Here is a 17,988-nt window from a genome sequence, read left to right as displayed (position 1 = left end):
CAATGTCAATATTACATGTTATATGGTGGCATGTTATATGGTGGTTCTGAGGCTGAGGCTTTGTCTGCAGGCTCTGACCTTCATTTGTGGGGTTTGCATGTTCTACCTATGTTTGCAAGGGTTTTATTGGGTTTCCTCGTACTTTTAAAATATGCATGTTAGGTTTGTTGAAGACTCAATCATCCTTCGTTGTGAATGTGACTGTGAATGGTTATTTGTCTAAATTACCCTACGGTGCTCTCAACCAAAGCCAGCTGGGATAGGTTTCAGCACACCCATGACCCGAGTGAGTATAAGCAGTAGAGATGATGAGTAGATGGTAGAAACATCTTGGTATCAAATAGTGCTGCTGCAACAGGAAATAACTGATGTATAACAAACAACCCATTTGACCTTTCTCTGCTTAATTTTAATTGCAGACTTCTTAATGCACTGTTTGGGCTATATCTGTGATTTATGATCAAAACCTTGACAAGATGTTTGGATCTCCTTGTTCTCCTTTAATTAGCACAACTGATGCCTTGCAGTTGCATGGCAAACTGAATGTATTCGTTCACGGCAAACGCAAATGTTCTGGTCAGTCTGGCCTCACACAGGCAAGACCACCGTAGTTACGAACAGCTGAGAGCTTTTTATCTGACTGTTGGTGGTCTGAAAGTATAGTGTTGTGTGGAACACAGCAGATTGTCAAGCCTATACACAGACTCATTCTCTTCTTTTTCAAAGCACACTGGAATGATAACCACATAGTATTGCATTTGATGGCTGTCTTCAGATTCAATCGTAAGTCATAAGCCTGGCAGAATCCTTGTCAGTCTTTCTCATCTTAATGAAGGTCATTATCATGCATATTCATTTCCATCCATTTGGATTGTTCGTGATATAAAATATACTGACATTAACCGTGGCTTGTGGTTGGCCTAGATATATACCCTGGCACAAAAAGTGACGATGAATTGTGTTTTGTGTCCTCAATGTGTCATTCATAGGGAACAGGGGAAATGAGAGATTGATGCAATATGAGTATAACACAACTGACCAGTTCTGCTGACGGATGGCATCTCCTATAAAAACAAACACTAAAACAACTGTATGAACACCAATGTTATGCTCCAGTTGCACTAAAGAATACACATTTTGCTAAATTGTGTGGCTGAAATTTGAAATGCTTGAGACTGCCAATGTTTGATTGAGCCAACAATTTTCTGCCAAGAGAAATGTATTTTTTCATACAGTGGCGGGGGCTGTTTATTGAATCAAGCACTTAATGTGAATTAGGATGTGTGTGTGTGTGTGGGTGGGGGGATTCGTTGAACAATTCGTTTGAATGAATCTTTTGAGTGAACTGATTCTAAAGATTCAATTCACCTAAAAGAACTGGAATTTACATCACTAGCGCACAAGCTCCAATAATTGCGAAAAGCTCAGGTAACTCACGCGAGACTTAAGGCGCGGTGACGTAACTTTCCAACATATCAACATAGGAACCTTAATAAGACCTTTAATAACATCCTGCTCTCCACACCTTTTTTGAATTGTCTACATTTGTACTATGTGTCCTTTCTGCAGCCTGGTCATCCTGGAAGAGGGATCCTCCCATCTGTGGTCTCTTCTCAAGGTTTCTCATTTCCCCTAGTTGGAGTTTTGAGTTTTTTCCTTGCCCTCCTGGGAGTTTAAGATCAGGGGATGTTTGAGAACGTTTGTCATTTTTCACACGTCCTGAGTGTTGTTAGTCACCTAAATGTTGAACAGGCGGTGATGTACCGAAGCCAAATTCCTTTTTTGGCACGCTCAAACATGGCGAATAAAAATTCTTGAATCTTCCTAACAGCTATTTTTATTCGTCTTCTTTTTGACAGGGGTTCACTTTGACCTGGGGAGTTAATATCAGCATTCGCTTTAAAGATATCTGGTGCCATCTAGCGTTGTGAATGGTATAATGTCTAGACCCCGAATGTAAGACGACCCCCACTTTTTCAGTCTTATTTCAATGCAAAAAAGACCATCTTATATATATTTAGAGTCATTATTGATAGACTTTGCTCCAGGCTGCATAGAGCAGCACAACTTTACAGATGCCATGTTTGCACGTTTGCTCTGTAGGCAATGCGAGCCCTTAACGATTTCAAGTTTTACTGTAGTAGTATCAGTTAGTTAGAAGTAAGTTTCATTCAGTAGCTATCATGATTTAAAAATAAAAAATTAATTGAAAAATAAAGGATAAAACTAGGTTAGGTTTTCTTAGTAAACTCACAGACGAGATTTTAGAATTAAGATAGGAATAATAATATATAATGTGAATGTAATATAAATTATATAATGTATATATAATAACGTTATGATGACTTATGACATTTTTAGTTGTGGTGCAAAAAATAGATGATTCATTCATGGAGCTCCTGAAGAATTTGTACTGTATACTGTACTTAAATCAATATACGGTACTCCTTACAATGAGTCATCCGAGGAGTGGTAAGCAACACCGTCCTCTTTTGGCCGCTTTGGGTAATTGCAACACATCACATGAAGGTAAATAAATGGCATGCCGAGCTAGGAAAAAAGGCACTTCTAAAAAAATAAAGTACACCAGCTGTAATTCAAGCCACGCACTTCCCAACCCTCTCTGTAAAGTTTACAGTGTAAACAGTAAGGGAAACAACTGCAAATTTACAATTGTCCATCCATCCATCCATCCATCCATCCATCCATCCATCCATCCATCCATCCATCCATCCATCCATCCATCCATCCATCCATCCATCCATCCATCCATCCATCCATCCATCCATCCATCCATCCATCCATCCATCCATCCATTCATCCAATCCAATGTTATTACTTAACATCGTCAAGCAACGTATTCATTAAACGTAAGCGCGTCATATATATAGTTCAATCGTGCGCATGCGCAAGACACCGCAATACACGTCATTTCCTGGTTCTGCATCTGACGTGTCTTAAAACTGTTTTGCACCAGTGGTGGTTCCAACGCGTGGGGGGGTTACTTTCGATTTAAGTATTTAGGTGAGTTCCCGCAGGGAAGGAATTACCCCTATCATGGTTTTCTGTCCTGTTTTTGTTTAATAGGCCTTCGATTCGGACCTTTCTAACCCGTTTTACCCTCGCTAATCCAGGTTACGTGGTGTCAAGATGCTTGACTTTTTCACCATCTTCAGCAAAGGGGGGATAGTGCTGTGGTGCTTTCAGGGAACCGGTGTCACCGAGTCCTTCACCGGGCCAGTCAACGCCCTGATCCGCTCCGTGATCCTGCAGGTGAGTCTCGGTGAACGGTCCTCGTCCCATGACAGTGGACTTGACAACGGTGCGAACGGCTAATGCTAACAGGTAGCTGCGCACGTCATAGTAATGTAATTGTACTGCGTGACATGATCAAATCTGTCACACCCGAACCGCCGTCAACCCTGCGAACTAAAAAAATAATGAAAATAGTTTCGGTACATCGTCGTGATTTTTTAAGCTGTCTGCGGACGATGTGTAGTGTGTAAAAACATTTTTTGTAGTTCTTGTTGACATATGTCCTTCGTGTTACTTTCCAGGAGCGGAGTGGGAATAACTCGTTCACTCACGAATCCCTGAATCTTAAATATAAACTGGACAATGAGTTTGAGTTAATTTATGTGGTAAGTCAATGAACGCATCACTGCTAATTAAAAAATAATGCGAGTGTGAACACTGACCTGCACCATCTTCCCTTGCGCTCACTGTTTAGGTGGGTTTTCAAAAGATCCTGACGCTGACCTACGTGGACAAGTTCATAGATGACATCCAGCTCCATTTCAGGGATCGTTATAAGAATGAACTGGAGCAAAAGGGTGCGATGAAGCTTCTTAACCACAGCTTTGAGTTTGGGGATGACTTCCAAATGCTTCTTCGGTAATTACTCACACAGACTTGAGACATTGCTGTGATTTAAAAAAAATCCACCAATCATTTCATCTGTAAAATGATGTCTGTGACTATTCGACCTGTGTTTGATTGGAAATAATGATATGTCAATAATGTAATGTGTATATAATGTCTGTTTTCCACCAGAGAGGCAGAACAGAGCAGCAAAGCTCGGAGCCCAGCACCAATGCGCTCCTTTAAGGAGTCTGAAAAATCCCAAAAAACTGTGAAGTCAATGATAGAAACCAAGGGTGGGGACAAAGAAAAGGAACAGGGTAGCAAGAAGAGCAAGAACACCAAAAAGGAAGGTAAGTGTTGTTGGAGGACCCATTATCATCAACGTCATCATTATTATTATGTCAAAGATCTGATTGGCCAATCTTTCCTAACTTTTGTGGTAGACCTTGTCAAAGCAGATCAAGGAAAAGGCACATCTGCCGCAAAACTGGTTGAGAACGGCAATCACGGCCTTAGTCCCGAAGAGGTCATGCAGAAGAAGCGAGAGGAGTTCTTTCGCAAGCGTGCAGTGGGACCTGTTGAAAAAGTCAGGTGAGAAACGATGTTGCATATTGCCTGTTCTGAAGATAATTTCGAAAATCAAAGACAATCTCTATCCAACCCTGTATCCATCTGGTAAAAAAACAAAACACTTCTGAACGTTCATGCTTTATGTTGACCCAACCTTCTCTATTTGTCCAGCAAGTCGTGAACTGAAGTGTTGGATTTTAAATGTTAATGCAATAATGTATGCCATAAATTCATCTGGTGGTGTTTTGTCCTCCTGCTAGTAAGTCTCCAAAGCCTCAGAAGCCCAAGGAGAAACAGAGGCGTGTTTGGGACATGGGTGGCAACAGTACCAAGGAGCTGGACTACAGTGACAGAAACGGAGAGGGTTCCCCTAGTGGGTGTGACCAACACCAGGATGCACCTATTGATCCTGTATGTATCAACTCTACCTTTGGAAGATGTTTACTCGATTAATGGACACTGTGTAATAACGCCTAAATGTTTCAGGGGATGCAGCCAACCTCCATGGTTGGAGATTTGCCATCTGTGGAATGTGATTCCAGTGATGATGGCGAGGAGGAAGAGGAGGAAGAGGAAAGAGTTGTTGTCAAGACAGCACTCAAGACAAGGTATGACTGCTTAGCTTTTAGCATTGAGTGTGTGAGCACAAACGTCTGTATGGAAAATGTTGTGGAATCTTGTCAGTGCCAAGAAGAGTGGTGGCTTTGGAGGCATGTTTGGCATGCTGAAGGGCCTGGTAGGCTCCAAGAGTCTGAACCTGGATGACATGGAGCCTGTTTTAGAGAAGCTGAGGGAGCACCTCATTGGTAGGACAGCGCCGCCTTTCGTCTCCTCACGTCCAACTCATGGATCACTGATTCATCATCATTGCGGCTTCCTCCTTCACAGCAAAGAATGTAGCAGCTGAAATCGCCTCACAGCTTTGTGACTCTGTAGCCAAAAAATTGGAAGGCAAGGTCATGGGCACTTTCACCAGTAAGTAAACATTCCATTTTTACAAGTTATGTAGTCAAATATTACAGTCAATTACCATATTGAATTGATTCAAATCTTCTGTAGCTGTTGCCTCAACGGTAAAGCAGGCCCTGCAAGATTCGCTGGTGCAGATTCTGCAGCCCAAGCGCAGGGTGGATATTCTGCGAGACGTCATGGAGGCGCAAAGTCAGAGGAGACCTTTCGTCATTACCTTCTGTGGCGTCAATGGGGTTGGAAAGTCCACCAACCTGGCAAAGGTGAGTTTTCAGTGCACAGGTTGATTGAAATTGAAATGAACACTGGCCGTAAGCGCAGCATATAAAGGTCACCTTGTTCCATGGTCACGATACCTTCTGTCATTCTCTTCTTGGTCCAGATCTCATTCTGGCTCATTGAGAACGGTTTCACCGTGCTGATCGCAGCCTGTGACACGTTCCGTGCCGGAGCGGTGGAGCAGTTGCGAACCCACCAGCGTCGCCTGAACTCGCTGCACCCTCCGGAGAAACATAAAGGGCGAACGATGGTCCAGCTCTATGAGAAGGGCTACGGCAAGGATGCTGCTGGAATTGCAATGGAGGCTATTGCTTATGGTAAGATTATGTTTCTATTTTAAACTTTGACATAAGAGGACTCGACATAGTAACCGCTCAAAACACGCCTGAAAAAACATGTAATAGGTCGTTAACCAAACTTGTAATGAAAGTCATAAATCGAATAACTATGCTACTTCTTTTTTTTTTCTTTCTAGCTCGCAACCAGGCTTTCGACGTGGTGCTGGTAGACACCGCGGGGCGTATGCAGGACAATGCGCCCCTCATGACAGCCCTGGCTAAACTCATCGCCGTCAACATGCCCGACCTCGTGCTGTTTGTCGGGGAGGCTTTGGTGGGCAACGAGGCAGTTGATCAATTGGTAAGACCACCCTACCTTGCAGATGAATTCATACTTAGAAAAGAAATGAGTACAAAACGTATATATTCAGAAAAGAAAAATTCTGAATTTGTTTTCAAAGATCCCTAAACTTAGACCACTGTAGCCTTGAAACGTCAGATAACTTGCTGTCAAATACTGTTTAATTTAAAGTCCAACAGAGGGCAGTGTTCCCCTTATCAACTGTCCTCAATCCTCATTGATGAAAACATCTTGTTGGGCATTAGGATGTTACTTGTACACATGAACTTCTTTTTTTTTTTTTTTTTGGCTCACTAGGTCAAGTTCAACCAGGCTCTGGCTGACCACTCTATGTCTGACAAACCTCGCCTCATCGACGGTATCGTGCTCACCAAGTTTGACACCATTGACGACAAGGTGCGTTCCAATGCGCTTCACGTGTTTGGCTTGAATCGGAACATTTGACGCAGTTTCCTTTCTCCTTCACAGGTTGGCGCAGCAATCTCCATGACCTACATCACGGGCCAGCCAATAGTTTTTGTGGGCACTGGGCAGACGTACAACGACCTGCGCAGTCTGAATGCCCGCGCTGTGGTCAGCGCTCTGATGAAGGCTTAAAGGCGGCGGCACGCTTTTATCTTTGTTGTTGGATATCGCGTGGAAGCCCAGCTATCATCTCGCCATGCTGCCAGGAAATGCTCAAGCCCCTTGCTATAAGCCTCCATTTGCCGTCCTGCTGTGCCGTTCTCTCTATCATGTCTCATTTTCTGCTTTTGACACCATTGTCCCACCTTGAGGGCGGTGTGAAAAGACGGCAGTGCATTTGAAAAACACACAACCAGAGAAGCCTCTCGTTTTCTTTGACACGTAAGGATTTGGGCCAAATTGACAAGTACCTCATTATCCACTTGAGTTTTGAATCGATCCCAACTAATGGACCTGTTTACACAATAAGAACTAGTTAAGCAACATTTTGTCTTTTCTTCCCTACCTAAATAAGGTCATGTTGACAGCAGCTGCCTGTGCAACGTCTAGTGACCATAGTGCCTAGTAGTCATGGTTACCTCTTACATCAAGGACACATGGAACTTAATCCTACTCAAGAGGAAAAGATGGGACTTGGATTCGGTTGACAGTCATGAATTGGAATGAAATGTACACTTCTACATTGTCTTAAGTGAGCTATACATCAGAACAGATTTGACCTGGCCCACCCTGCAATTTAAAAAAAACAACAAAAAAAAACAATACAACCGCTTACTAACTTTTACTAGGAGCCCCAAAACATTTAACCCATAAATGGTTTCTGACAGGAAAGAGGTTCCCAAACTCTGCTTTAATAACTAAACAGTGTTTCTTTACGGGCTAATTAATAGAATGAATCAGTGGACACCCAGAAATACTTTTGTAATTGAATAATTGCTCTGACCCTATTTTCCAAGAATGGTTATTTATGTTATCCCTATGAGTTTCTTAATTGATTCAGGAGGAACTCAACGCAACCCCTCCCTTTAACTTGCAGTAATGCAATATTAGGGGAATTGAAGATTATTTGAGCTAATTTATGAGAATGTAAACATTTCTAAATAAAGCTGCTGTACATGGCATGCATTTTGGAACTTCCTCTTGTTGATATATATATTTTTTTGTTATCAGACTGAACAACACTACAAATGGGATACCAAAAGCTTTATTTTGAAAATAGCACTTATAAATACTATGTCACAAACACACGTGAGTAGTTTCAAATACAAAAGACTTACAAAGAACAAGTCTGCACCAGAGTGGCAAGTTTCTACTTGCAGGAGTTTCAACACCTTGCAAAAAAAAGGAACATAGTTATTGGAATTGTCTATGACGTACAAAAAAGTATGCCAGTCTGTATGCAGTACAGTGTAAATGGAAAACATTACCCTGTTCTTGTGTGGCAGATGTCAATTCTGTTAAATGTATGGACCTTGTCACATGTGCGTTTTTGCGCATATGGAGCAAGTAAGATTCCCTTCCCACACCAGCCAATGTGATGCATATACATATACATCTTCTGGTGTGTCCCAAACTTCAATTCAACTTCCCTTTTAAATAACAATGTTAAGAAAATGACATACATAGCCCAGCCACAATGTTAAGGCAATCAGCTGCTATACTTGCAGTAAACTGATCCTTTGTTGGATCATCAATGATAATGGTCTGTGGCACAGACAAAAATAATAATAAAAAAAATCAAAGAATTTCAGTAAAGTTGTTGATGAAGCCAGCTTTCATGAATGCCATCAAGCAGTTGGCTGAAAGTACGAGAACATCAGCAGTTCTTTTGACCTTGAAGGAGCAAAAAGAGTTTTGGCTTTCTCGCCCTCCCAACACATAGGGAGCGATCAGATCAGTCTCTTGTTTGCTGCAGTGGAAATCTAGTATGTGGCCGCAGCTTGATGTCAGGGAGAAGAAGCAATCAGTCCTAACCGTGAAGGAGGTATTTGTGAGTGTTAAAGCCGTTCTGCTGCACCCACCCCCCATTTTAAAACCCTGGAAATACAGATAGAAATATTGTACAGTAAATACATGTAGGCACATCACTGAAGTAATCAATCAAAACTAAAAAGTCCAGTGGAATCACCAGTCCTTAATTTGTTTATAGAGAAATACAAAAATCACACCATCAGACCATGTGCAAAAGTTAGCAAAGTGAGCCATACAATTAATCAATGCAGGTTCATTTTACCACGCAGATTTTACAAGAAAATTGCCCCAAAACAAAATCAGTACTCTATAAGACAATATTACTTTGCAAAAACTTTGTGTGTCTGCCAGGCGTTTTCCAAACTTGAGTCTTATGCCCAATTGTATTAATATGTTTATTTACATTGATCCCTCGCCACTTTGTGCTTCATCTTTCGCGAAGGCGTTACTTTGCAGGTATATTAGTGATGGAAGAACAACGTTTAAATACACGCCGATAGTGCGGGGCGTGCCTCTGAGCAACGTGCGTCACTGCGGACTGAGTTCAAGCACAGGAGGTGTGGCAAAATATCACGTGTTGGTTCTTTTAGTTACTGTAAAGGTACAATACATGTACAGAAGAGTGTGGGAATGATTATTAAGGAATAAGATAAGGTTTATGCATGATTGTAAAAATAGGAAGCACCATGGCTGGAAACTGAAGATTTTAGTCTGGGTTTACACGTCATGCTTACGTGACAGCTCAGATTTTTGTGCTTCATAGTAATTACTTAAATTTAGCCTGGATAGTAAAAACACTTGGCAGAACTTCTTGTGGGCTTGTTGAATCGATAGGGAATACAAATACAGTAGTATAGCTATCCCTTTGCTCGAAACCAAATGTGATGTAACGTAAAAGTTTGCAAATTCTTATCCATCAAACCAGATATGAACACTGTACGGTCTGTACCTTACCCCAGTCATTTGTTGAAACCTCTCGAAAGCAGATCTCGTTGGCCAGCCGCTCTAGGTACTCGGGCAGGTCCGAGTACTCGTCCCCGTAGGAAATGACCTTGATGCCCTTGTCCAACATGTTGTCGCGTAGTTTCTTGAACTCCCCCACATCTTCGCGCCGCACAAGCATAAAGTGCTCCAGGTCAGACTTGTGTTTGACCGCCTCCAAGAACAACGCCTGGAAGGTCGTGTCATCGACGGTACGACCGCAGCCCAGGAAAACAAATGATTTGGTCTCGTACAGCTTCTGAATCTCACGCTGTGGAATCCGGTGGGAATATAGGCTATGTGTTACTGTTAGTCATTTGGTACGTGACTACCGTTCAAAGGTTTGAGGGGTGACAGGATTCTAACTTTTTTCCTCAGAATTCTGACTTTAAAGTGACTGACTTTATTCTCAGAATTCTGACTTTAAAGTCAGAATTCTGAGAATAAAGTCTCCACTTTCTGACTTTGAATTCAGAATTCTGACTTTAGTCTCGACTTTCTGACTTTAAAGTCAGAAAGTGGAAATTCTGACTTTAAAGTCAGAATTCTGAGAATTTTCACTTTCTGACGTTAAAGTCAGAATTCTAACTTTAAAGTCGGAATTCTGACGTTAAAGTCAGAATTCTGAGAATGAAGTCAGAACTTTCTAACTTTAAAGTCAGAATTCGTACTTTATTCTCAGAACTCTGACTTTAAAGTCAGAATTTTGACTTTAAAGTCAGAATCCTGACTCGTTTTTTTTTTCTTCACTGGCCCTAATCCTCTTCCGTTATTTTGAGAAAAAAAAAAAAAGAAAATTGCTATTTTTTTTTTTACTGAGCCTAAGATTAAACTAATCAGGGCTACACTCTATAAATTGCTATGTAGACAATGACTATTCTAAGTATAAACATCTGCTTTTTAATACAATATCTACATAGGTGTATAAAGGCCCATTTCCAGCAACCATCCCTCCAGTGTTCTCATGATCCATTATGTTTGCTAATTGTCATGGAATAAAGACGTGTTCCTCACTTCTGCCACAACCCAAAACATTTGAACGGTAGTGTATACAATATACCACACCAATTACACGTCACTATCTCATATATCAGATTTACCACATATTTCAATGGCCTCTGAAAATCTGAGAAGTATGCAGAAATGAGGGCGAGGTGCAGAAAATTAAGACTTCGCAGTGAGCTAGGCTATGTTCACACTGCCCATTTAAGGTTTTTAGTCAAATCTGATCTTTTTTTGTTCCCATTAACATTACTAAAACAGATATGGCGTCAAATGTCAACAGAATGCCTTCGCGATGTCACACACATGCGTAAAAAGCACATGTTGTTACATGCATGCGTAAAAAGCACAAAGTCGAGTGACAGCCAAAAGATGATGTCATGCGGCAGTGTTCACCAAAGTTAATATGGTCCAGCGTGTAGGGGCTCGTCTTTTTATCCCCTTGTATTGACAGATGAGCGATGCGGGAGGAAATAAGAACATTTTGTACAAATGAGGCAACGCTTTTCTTTCTTTTGAATTACTACCATTTATGTTTACAATATCTAGGTCAAGTGGACAAATCTAATCTCGTTTAATCTTTCCTTTAACATTATCATTTTCTTCCTTAAACAAATAGTTTGCTGAAATATTTTGCACTGAATAAGAAATGCACATAAAATGCATTATGATTATTATTTGTTTTATTATTATTTTAGATAACTATACCCAAGGACAATAAGAATATTGATGTTGACTATTTTATAATCACAATGTTTCATTGTTTTGAATCTGCAAATCATTTCCTTCAAATATTCGTACTTCATATGCTCCCGGAAAATCAACGTTTAAGCCATAGAATCAATTGCTCTCCACGGAATCAGGACTGGTTTCTGTGGAATCAGCATTTTTCTCTGCATAATCCTGGGGGGGGACTACCTATGCATCGTAACGTTGTCTGTGATGGCCAAAATCATCGTATAAAATAGGGTATCTTCACACTCACCATAACCTCAGTGTTCCTCAGCACATTCTGGTAGCCGGCGGGGTGCAGCACAATACCACACGGGTTGGTGTAAACACCATGGATGTGTAGGACACTTAACCTCCGCTTTTCTTGAGCCCACTCTAAAACCTACACAGAAATACACACACGTTATAACAGCCCACTGCACACCATCCTGTTCTGACTGGGTAAGGGAGGGCGTAACGGATATTACGGCCCTGATGGAGACATGACATGAATACCACGACTGAGAGGCACAATGGTATGCCTCCATCAGGACAGTTCTTCATTTGTATTTTATGATTATGAGATCATTATTTTAAATGCCTGGAGGGAACACTAATATTATAAAATAAAAATAAAAAGGTAGCACAATTTAATTGAGCAAAAGTTTACTTTTGCTTCAGGCTCAGTTTTAACTCGAAAGCAAATAGAGCCCGATAATGTAAAACTAGATTCAATCATCGCCCACCTGTTCCAAACAAAAGGCTGTTTCAGATGTGATCATTATCTACTGCGCCAATATTGACCCATGAGGAACTTTACTAGAAGCCTGTAACAGTCACTAAGAGGAGAAGATAAAACCATGTTGAACTCCTGTAGATTTGGAATTTCCAAATGAAGAAATCACATTGCTTTAGTATTTATAGGTTGTTATTTTCTCAACTGTCTGAGTCAGGCTGACTAATCATGTTTGGTCACGTTCATGCTCCAGTGACCTTTGCTCTTTTTTTTTTTTTTCTTCAAATTGCTGACTGGCTTTAGCTACCGTCGGCTAGGCCGTTCAATCAATACCTCAGTATAAGCAAACAGGAACATTTACCTTTTTCTCGTCAGTCAGATCCAAAGACTCCAGCTTGGTGCCTTGGTGGGCCGCGTAGATCTCCAACAGGTTGTCGAAGTTGGTGGTGAGGACCAGCGAGCCACTCTCCATCAACTGCAGCACGGAGCGCAGAAGATGTTTCCCGGCATGCTCCATCTTACACTCCAAATCATCAAACACTTCATACAGGCAATCCTTGAAGAACGTGGACCGCACATTGCCTGTTCTCTGAAAACAATACCATGACACAAAATGTTTACAAGCATGTTTAAAAAGACATGACAGTGAAACTGCAATAAAAGTTACTTAATTGTGATTAAAAATGACAAATGCAATGCAATACTATCTAAAGCCTTAAAAAACGAAAACTATGTATGACAAAATCTAAGAAGAAAATTTCAAACGTCACACATCACGTATATGCCCTGAAATTGTCTGGCAACAAGATCAACCTCTTGCACCTAGGTAAACTGGGATAGGTTAGGTAAACTGGGATAGGTTCCAGCTTGCTCGTGACACCAATACGCACAAATGGAATATATCAAATCAAATGGATGGATAGAAGTTTTACTTTCCATTACTAATTTATTTCATTTTAATCTTACATGAAAATGAAGAATGGAGCGCTCCCAAAAACATGACCACCCATACATCTTAAAACCAAGTAGGAAACTAATTGGATTAACCTTGAGTTCGAGGTGTTACTTATCTCATGTGACCTAAATCAAGGTCGCATCAAGTGCCTTAAAATACATTTGTAATGCATTTGTCTATACAGGTTGGAGCCAGGGCAGCATTACAGCAAAAAAAAATTCAAGGCCCCTTTTTTTGCAGCCTGTAAACAGCGTGTAAAAGATGGAGGGTTGTAAATCTGTATTAAAAGCTAAAAATAGTGAGTCTTTGTGCATTGCTGTAGCGACCAAGGTGATTCGGGCACAGGGAGACGCTCAACTCTGGGAGACGGACTTGCCATGATTACCGAACTAATGGGCTAAACAGCTTGATTCCTTTCCACAGGAAGAAACCCATTATACACATCTAGTGTCTATGGCAGCCAAGTCCATCACCGTGTCCTAAGGCCATCAGAGGAATCGAGCAAACACCAAATAAAGTGCAAGTAAACAAGTCCAGTTCTTAAACCAACAGAGAATTAACCGGTTTCACTAGGACTTGCTTTGTAGTCAGTGCAGAGTTTTCCCAAAACGTAGAGATGATGGGAATTCCAATGATGTTACAAGAGACACACCCATAGCTCTATGTGGTCAAAATTAGAGCTGCTTCTAATTTTGAAGAGCTTTAAAGAGATTGTTAGGATGACACATTATGATAGAATGATTTGACAAGTGGAGGGCCATAGAAATTATTATTGTAAAAAAATTTTGACTTCTTCCTTATGTACAATGTTTGTCCTTGAGTCTTTATGTTTCCAGTACCTGAAACTGCAGAGTATGGAAATCCCATGTAGAAGTAGGTCAAACTGCGCGTTAGTGGATTTTTCAGGATATTAGCATTCTTACAGAGTTCTTTCAAAATCCAAATTGGCATCATGATAACAGTCCGAGAGAGAGGTCGAGTACATTTTTGAAAAGGTTCGTTCCATACAATGTTGTCAAAACAATTGCTGTTCACACAGACTGGCAAAAATTAGGTCAGTTTATAATGAATTATAATGCATTTATATACGCACCAATAAAACAATCTTTTAAATCCCAAAAAGTACCAGGGGAGCCAGAAATGAGAGTGAGTTTTATCAGTGTCAAAGGTGCAATGAGACACGACTAACACAGGAGGCAAATGCTATCAGGACCCCCCCCCATCTGCCGGCAATTCCTCAAGCGCAGACTGGTCCAAAAAGTAATATGGGTGTGTTGCTTTTGTGTGTTTTTTATTGGAATTAATGAAGGAATCTTGTGTGTGTGTGTGTGTGTGTGTGGGGGGGGGGTTGTCTAGTGACTGAGGTTTATATACTTTGTTTGGAAGGAAAAAAAAAAAGAAAAAAAATCGGGATGTTAGTAAAAGAAGTTCCTCAAACCATAACAAAAATTAATAGTGGGTTAACTACTTTTGACTGACCTTGATCGAATCGTCTTTCCATGTGATGTCAACTTGATATTTTATAAATGTAATCATGCTGTTACATCCAGTCACCAATACCATGCACAAATGGTGGCTACTGATTTCAAGGAAAGTTACGTCAAACTTAAAAAAATCAAAGGGATACAATTTGGAAACGGTCAAAAATCTCAGTGGAAATTACTGTTCCCAAGACACACAAAAATGTGGCAAGTCCAATCAATAAATACATCATTAAGTCAGGCAAATTTTCTCTCTCCACAAATGAGTTTCGCTTTTGTGTGATTTTTGTTGTTGTTGAATGAGAAGAGGATAGGCAACTTATGCCATTTAAACATGGAACCAAAGCAACATTAATAATAAAACAACAGAATGCATCACTGTTAACTGTTGAATGTGTAGAAACTCGAGCTGTAATCTCCTTCTGAATGTTTGCCACCAGATCAGAGATACATTAGTTTGAATGGAGGTCAACTTCTTTATGCTTTTAAAAACTCTACAATGTTAGGATTTGAAGTTAAGCACTGTATGATAAAACCATACCAAGATAAAGTTGAACTATTTGCCAAGTACAAACAAGTACAGGGCAGCCAGACCCTTTATGTCACATTAAATTCCATTTATGGTTCTATGGATTAAATGCACTGCACTGCAGTTTTTCTACCCAACTGGTACCACAGAAAAAAATACATTAGTAGAATATAAGTACAATTTGGCAAATCCAAAATCAATCGTGATGATGGTTTGAAGTTTTTATTTTAGTTGAAGTACAAACTAGTACTTCCTCTGTGGTTTTTGTTTGCAGTTTGGAAAGGAGAAGCAAAGAGAAATAATACAAATGGGACCTTACCGGGGAAAGTTTCTGAATTAGGTCATGAGCCACGTGCACCAAATTTTTATCTTCCTGCATGTGCTTTTGGAAACGTCGGCTCTCCTCTTCTTCTAGCAAGTCAAAGTCATTGGCGGCATCCAGCAAGGCTTGTATGAGACCTTTCCAGGAGCGGAGAGCTGGGACCTGTGGAGCCACGGCGGAGCTTATGCCGGTGCCGATCACCAAGACAAGCTCCGGGGCATGCTTTGTCTTAAGGCTGGGCAGCAGTTTCCTTTTGGGCACACAGATATTATGCATACTATAAAACAGGGCTTTCCTGAATCACACATCTGAATATGTTCGCTGTGTCAGCAAGAACTAGTTACAAATTGTATACTGCAAATCAAATCGTAGAATCTTGTGGCATTACATATAAACGTTAATATTTTACCTGTTAAAAGCTTAGTTAAGAACATTAAATTACCAGAAACCTGATATTCACTTGGTGTCTTTGCTACACTTTTTTTTTTTGTGGTGTTTCTATTTAAGCCATACTTTTCCAAATGGACCGGGTACTTTAACATTTGCGTTTTTTGACTAATGAGACAAATTAGATGCAAGTTGGTACTCCCTACAAGTACAGGGAAAAGCAGACTCCACACAGGAGGCACTGAGACAATATTTGAAGCCAGAACCTCAGAAATATATGGGCAATATTTACACTGCACTAGTTCACTGGGCTGCATTATCTTTATTTGAACTTTTTTGGGGGGGGGGGGGGGTTAGGCTATAACATTATTTTGTGAAAAATTCTACATAGGCCTGCTAAGATTAATATAATCTTTAATATTGTTTTGTTATTTTGTTGCAGTGTCACAAAACCGAGAATTCTGAGACATAATATAATTCAGGTCCAGGACTGGTGTCACAAACATTACAGTCCAAATCCAAACTACTAACGTTGAAGGAAGAAGATTCCAGCATATGAACTGTCGTTCTTTGTTAATAACTCGTGCGCACGTGCGATTTATAGTCCGGTGCGGTTTATATCAGAAAAAAACTAAAATACCCCCGAATTTCAGCTGGTGCGTCTTATAGTCCGAAAATTACGTATTGTGTATTTGTGTTTTTTCAGTGTTCAAGTATTTGTGTTTTTTTTCCAGCCATGCCATGTGCTTACCTAGGCTTCTTTCCATTTGAATCTGCATCCTGTGAATCAGCTGCAGTTCGTTTCTCAGTTTTCACCGCTACTACAGAGGCCATTCAGCACCTGGAGCCATACGAATAGTGAGTGCCATACCAAACAAACACTTGCAACTTTTCATTTTACTTCACTCACGCGCCAGTGGCTTGCATTATTAAACAGTTGAAAAAAACTAAACAATACACATGCACATTCTTAGTCATGCTACAAACAGGAAGTTCAGCGCGCATCTCTAATAAGCAAATACTGAGTCACCGTCAAACGCATGTAGTTTGAGCCATTCTAGGTAAAAGATAAGTAAAGAAATTTATTTTTCTTTGTCAAAGCTCTCATTTACATGAACACGACTCACCTTTATCTCTGCAGGGAGCGGGCGCCCAATGTTTGAAAGTCTGCTCACGGAGAAGTCGTTATAATTCCAGCTCAGTAACAGTCGTTCTACTGCTTGCTATCTATGGGGGTTTTTTTTGTTTTGTTTTTTATCGAAAAAGTCCACGTCGTCAAAGATTTGTAACACGAAGTAACGGGCAAAACCGGGGATTCAAAATGATAGACTCGAGCTAACTTGACTGTGTGTGATATTCCAAAACAACTGTTGCTATAGCTGTCTTTCTAACCTTGTTTCGAGGCAATCATCTCGGGTTAACTTGTCATGCTGGACGCAGAGTTTAAAAGCAATCTTTGTAAACGGCATACAAATGTAACGAGATCAAGTGTGCACGACGCGGAGGCTCAACTTTTGTCTAATGTTGAAGTTTGTATGACGTGTGAGAGCCGAGAGGAGAGGTGGTTGAAGTCACCGCCTGTGGCGAGCCTGCTGCTTGTCTTATGACGCCTTCACGTGTTGCTCGGAAAAAAAAAGAGCCTGGTTTCTTGTCTCGTGGAAGAAAAAGGTTGTACATATTGACAGGACAGGTGGCTTCAGACTTTATATAAATAAATCCTGTTTATTGCATCTCCTCTGAAAACTGGTTATGAAAATAGCACTATGCACATTTAATTTATTTATTCCACCTCTCTGTGCCCTTAAGTGATTTAACATAATTGCAATTGTGCATTTTTAGTCACTTTGAAAAACAACTACGACCATTTTCAATACTTTCTAGAATGGAGAATATTATATTTTCCTGCTGTCACACACAGTTGTAGTTTTTTTGAAATTCTGTTCACTTATTCATCAAATCTTATTAAATGAATCAAATAGTGATGGTTTTCTTGGTCCGATTCTGACGCAACTGAGTCATTCTCACAATTTTCCATCAATACTGACGGAAGGCAAATAAATCCCTTTCCAAATAAGTCCCTTTACCCCCTCGTCTACTACAGCGGCTTCTAGGGTCATGTGTCGTATG

General features: G+C 40.5%; 2 protein-coding genes across 5 annotated transcripts; one reads left to right on the top strand and one right to left on the bottom strand.

The window, feature by feature from the left end:
• Positions 1-2,922: 2,922 nt before the first annotated feature.
• srpra (SRP receptor subunit alpha) lies at positions 2,923-7,919 on the top strand. The gene is made up of 15 exons (XM_085916089.1): positions 2,923-3,024; positions 3,135-3,273; positions 3,558-3,641; positions 3,731-3,894; positions 4,054-4,214; positions 4,308-4,455; positions 4,695-4,845; positions 4,921-5,042; positions 5,119-5,240; positions 5,323-5,409; positions 5,494-5,666; positions 5,786-5,999; positions 6,158-6,321; positions 6,619-6,717; positions 6,790-7,919. Exons 2-15 carry the CDS (start codon positions 3,151-3,153, stop codon positions 6,916-6,918), a joined length of 1,941 nt encoding a protein of 646 aa, XP_085772215.1. The 5' UTR covers positions 2,923-3,024; positions 3,135-3,150; the 3' UTR covers positions 6,919-7,919.
• Positions 7,920-7,974: 55 nt separating this feature from the next.
• siral1 (SIR2 antiphage like 1) lies at positions 7,975-17,458 on the bottom strand. 4 transcript variants are annotated; one of them, XM_085916093.1, is made up of 7 exons: positions 16,989-17,458; positions 16,613-16,702; positions 15,472-15,724; positions 12,549-12,662; positions 11,726-11,854; positions 9,712-10,009; positions 7,975-8,755 (listed from the first exon to the last, which is right to left on the bottom strand). In XM_085916093.1, the coding sequence occupies exons 2-7, from the start codon at positions 16,693-16,695 to the stop codon at positions 8,733-8,735; spliced, it is 900 nt and encodes a 299-aa protein (XP_085772219.1). In that variant the 5' UTR covers positions 16,696-16,702; positions 16,989-17,458; the 3' UTR covers positions 7,975-8,732. The 4 variants fall into 4 exon arrangements, with proteins under 4 accessions (XP_085772219.1, XP_085772217.1, XP_085772218.1 ...); XM_085916091.1 differs by having other exon boundaries at positions 12,549-12,776; positions 16,989-17,456; XM_085916092.1 differs by having other exon boundaries at positions 7,975-8,823; positions 12,549-12,776; positions 16,989-17,455.
• Between the last annotated feature and the right edge of the window lie 530 nt (positions 17,459-17,988).

This window comes from Syngnathus leptorhynchus, chromosome 7, assembly GCF_054491065.1.
Source record: "Syngnathus leptorhynchus isolate UIUO chromosome 7, UIUO_Slep, whole genome shotgun sequence".
Lineage (NCBI taxonomy): Eukaryota > Metazoa > Chordata > Actinopteri > Syngnathiformes > Syngnathidae > Syngnathus > Syngnathus leptorhynchus.
The sequence above is the reverse complement of the archived record's forward strand: the minus strand, read 5'-3'. Positions and strand labels throughout refer to the sequence as shown.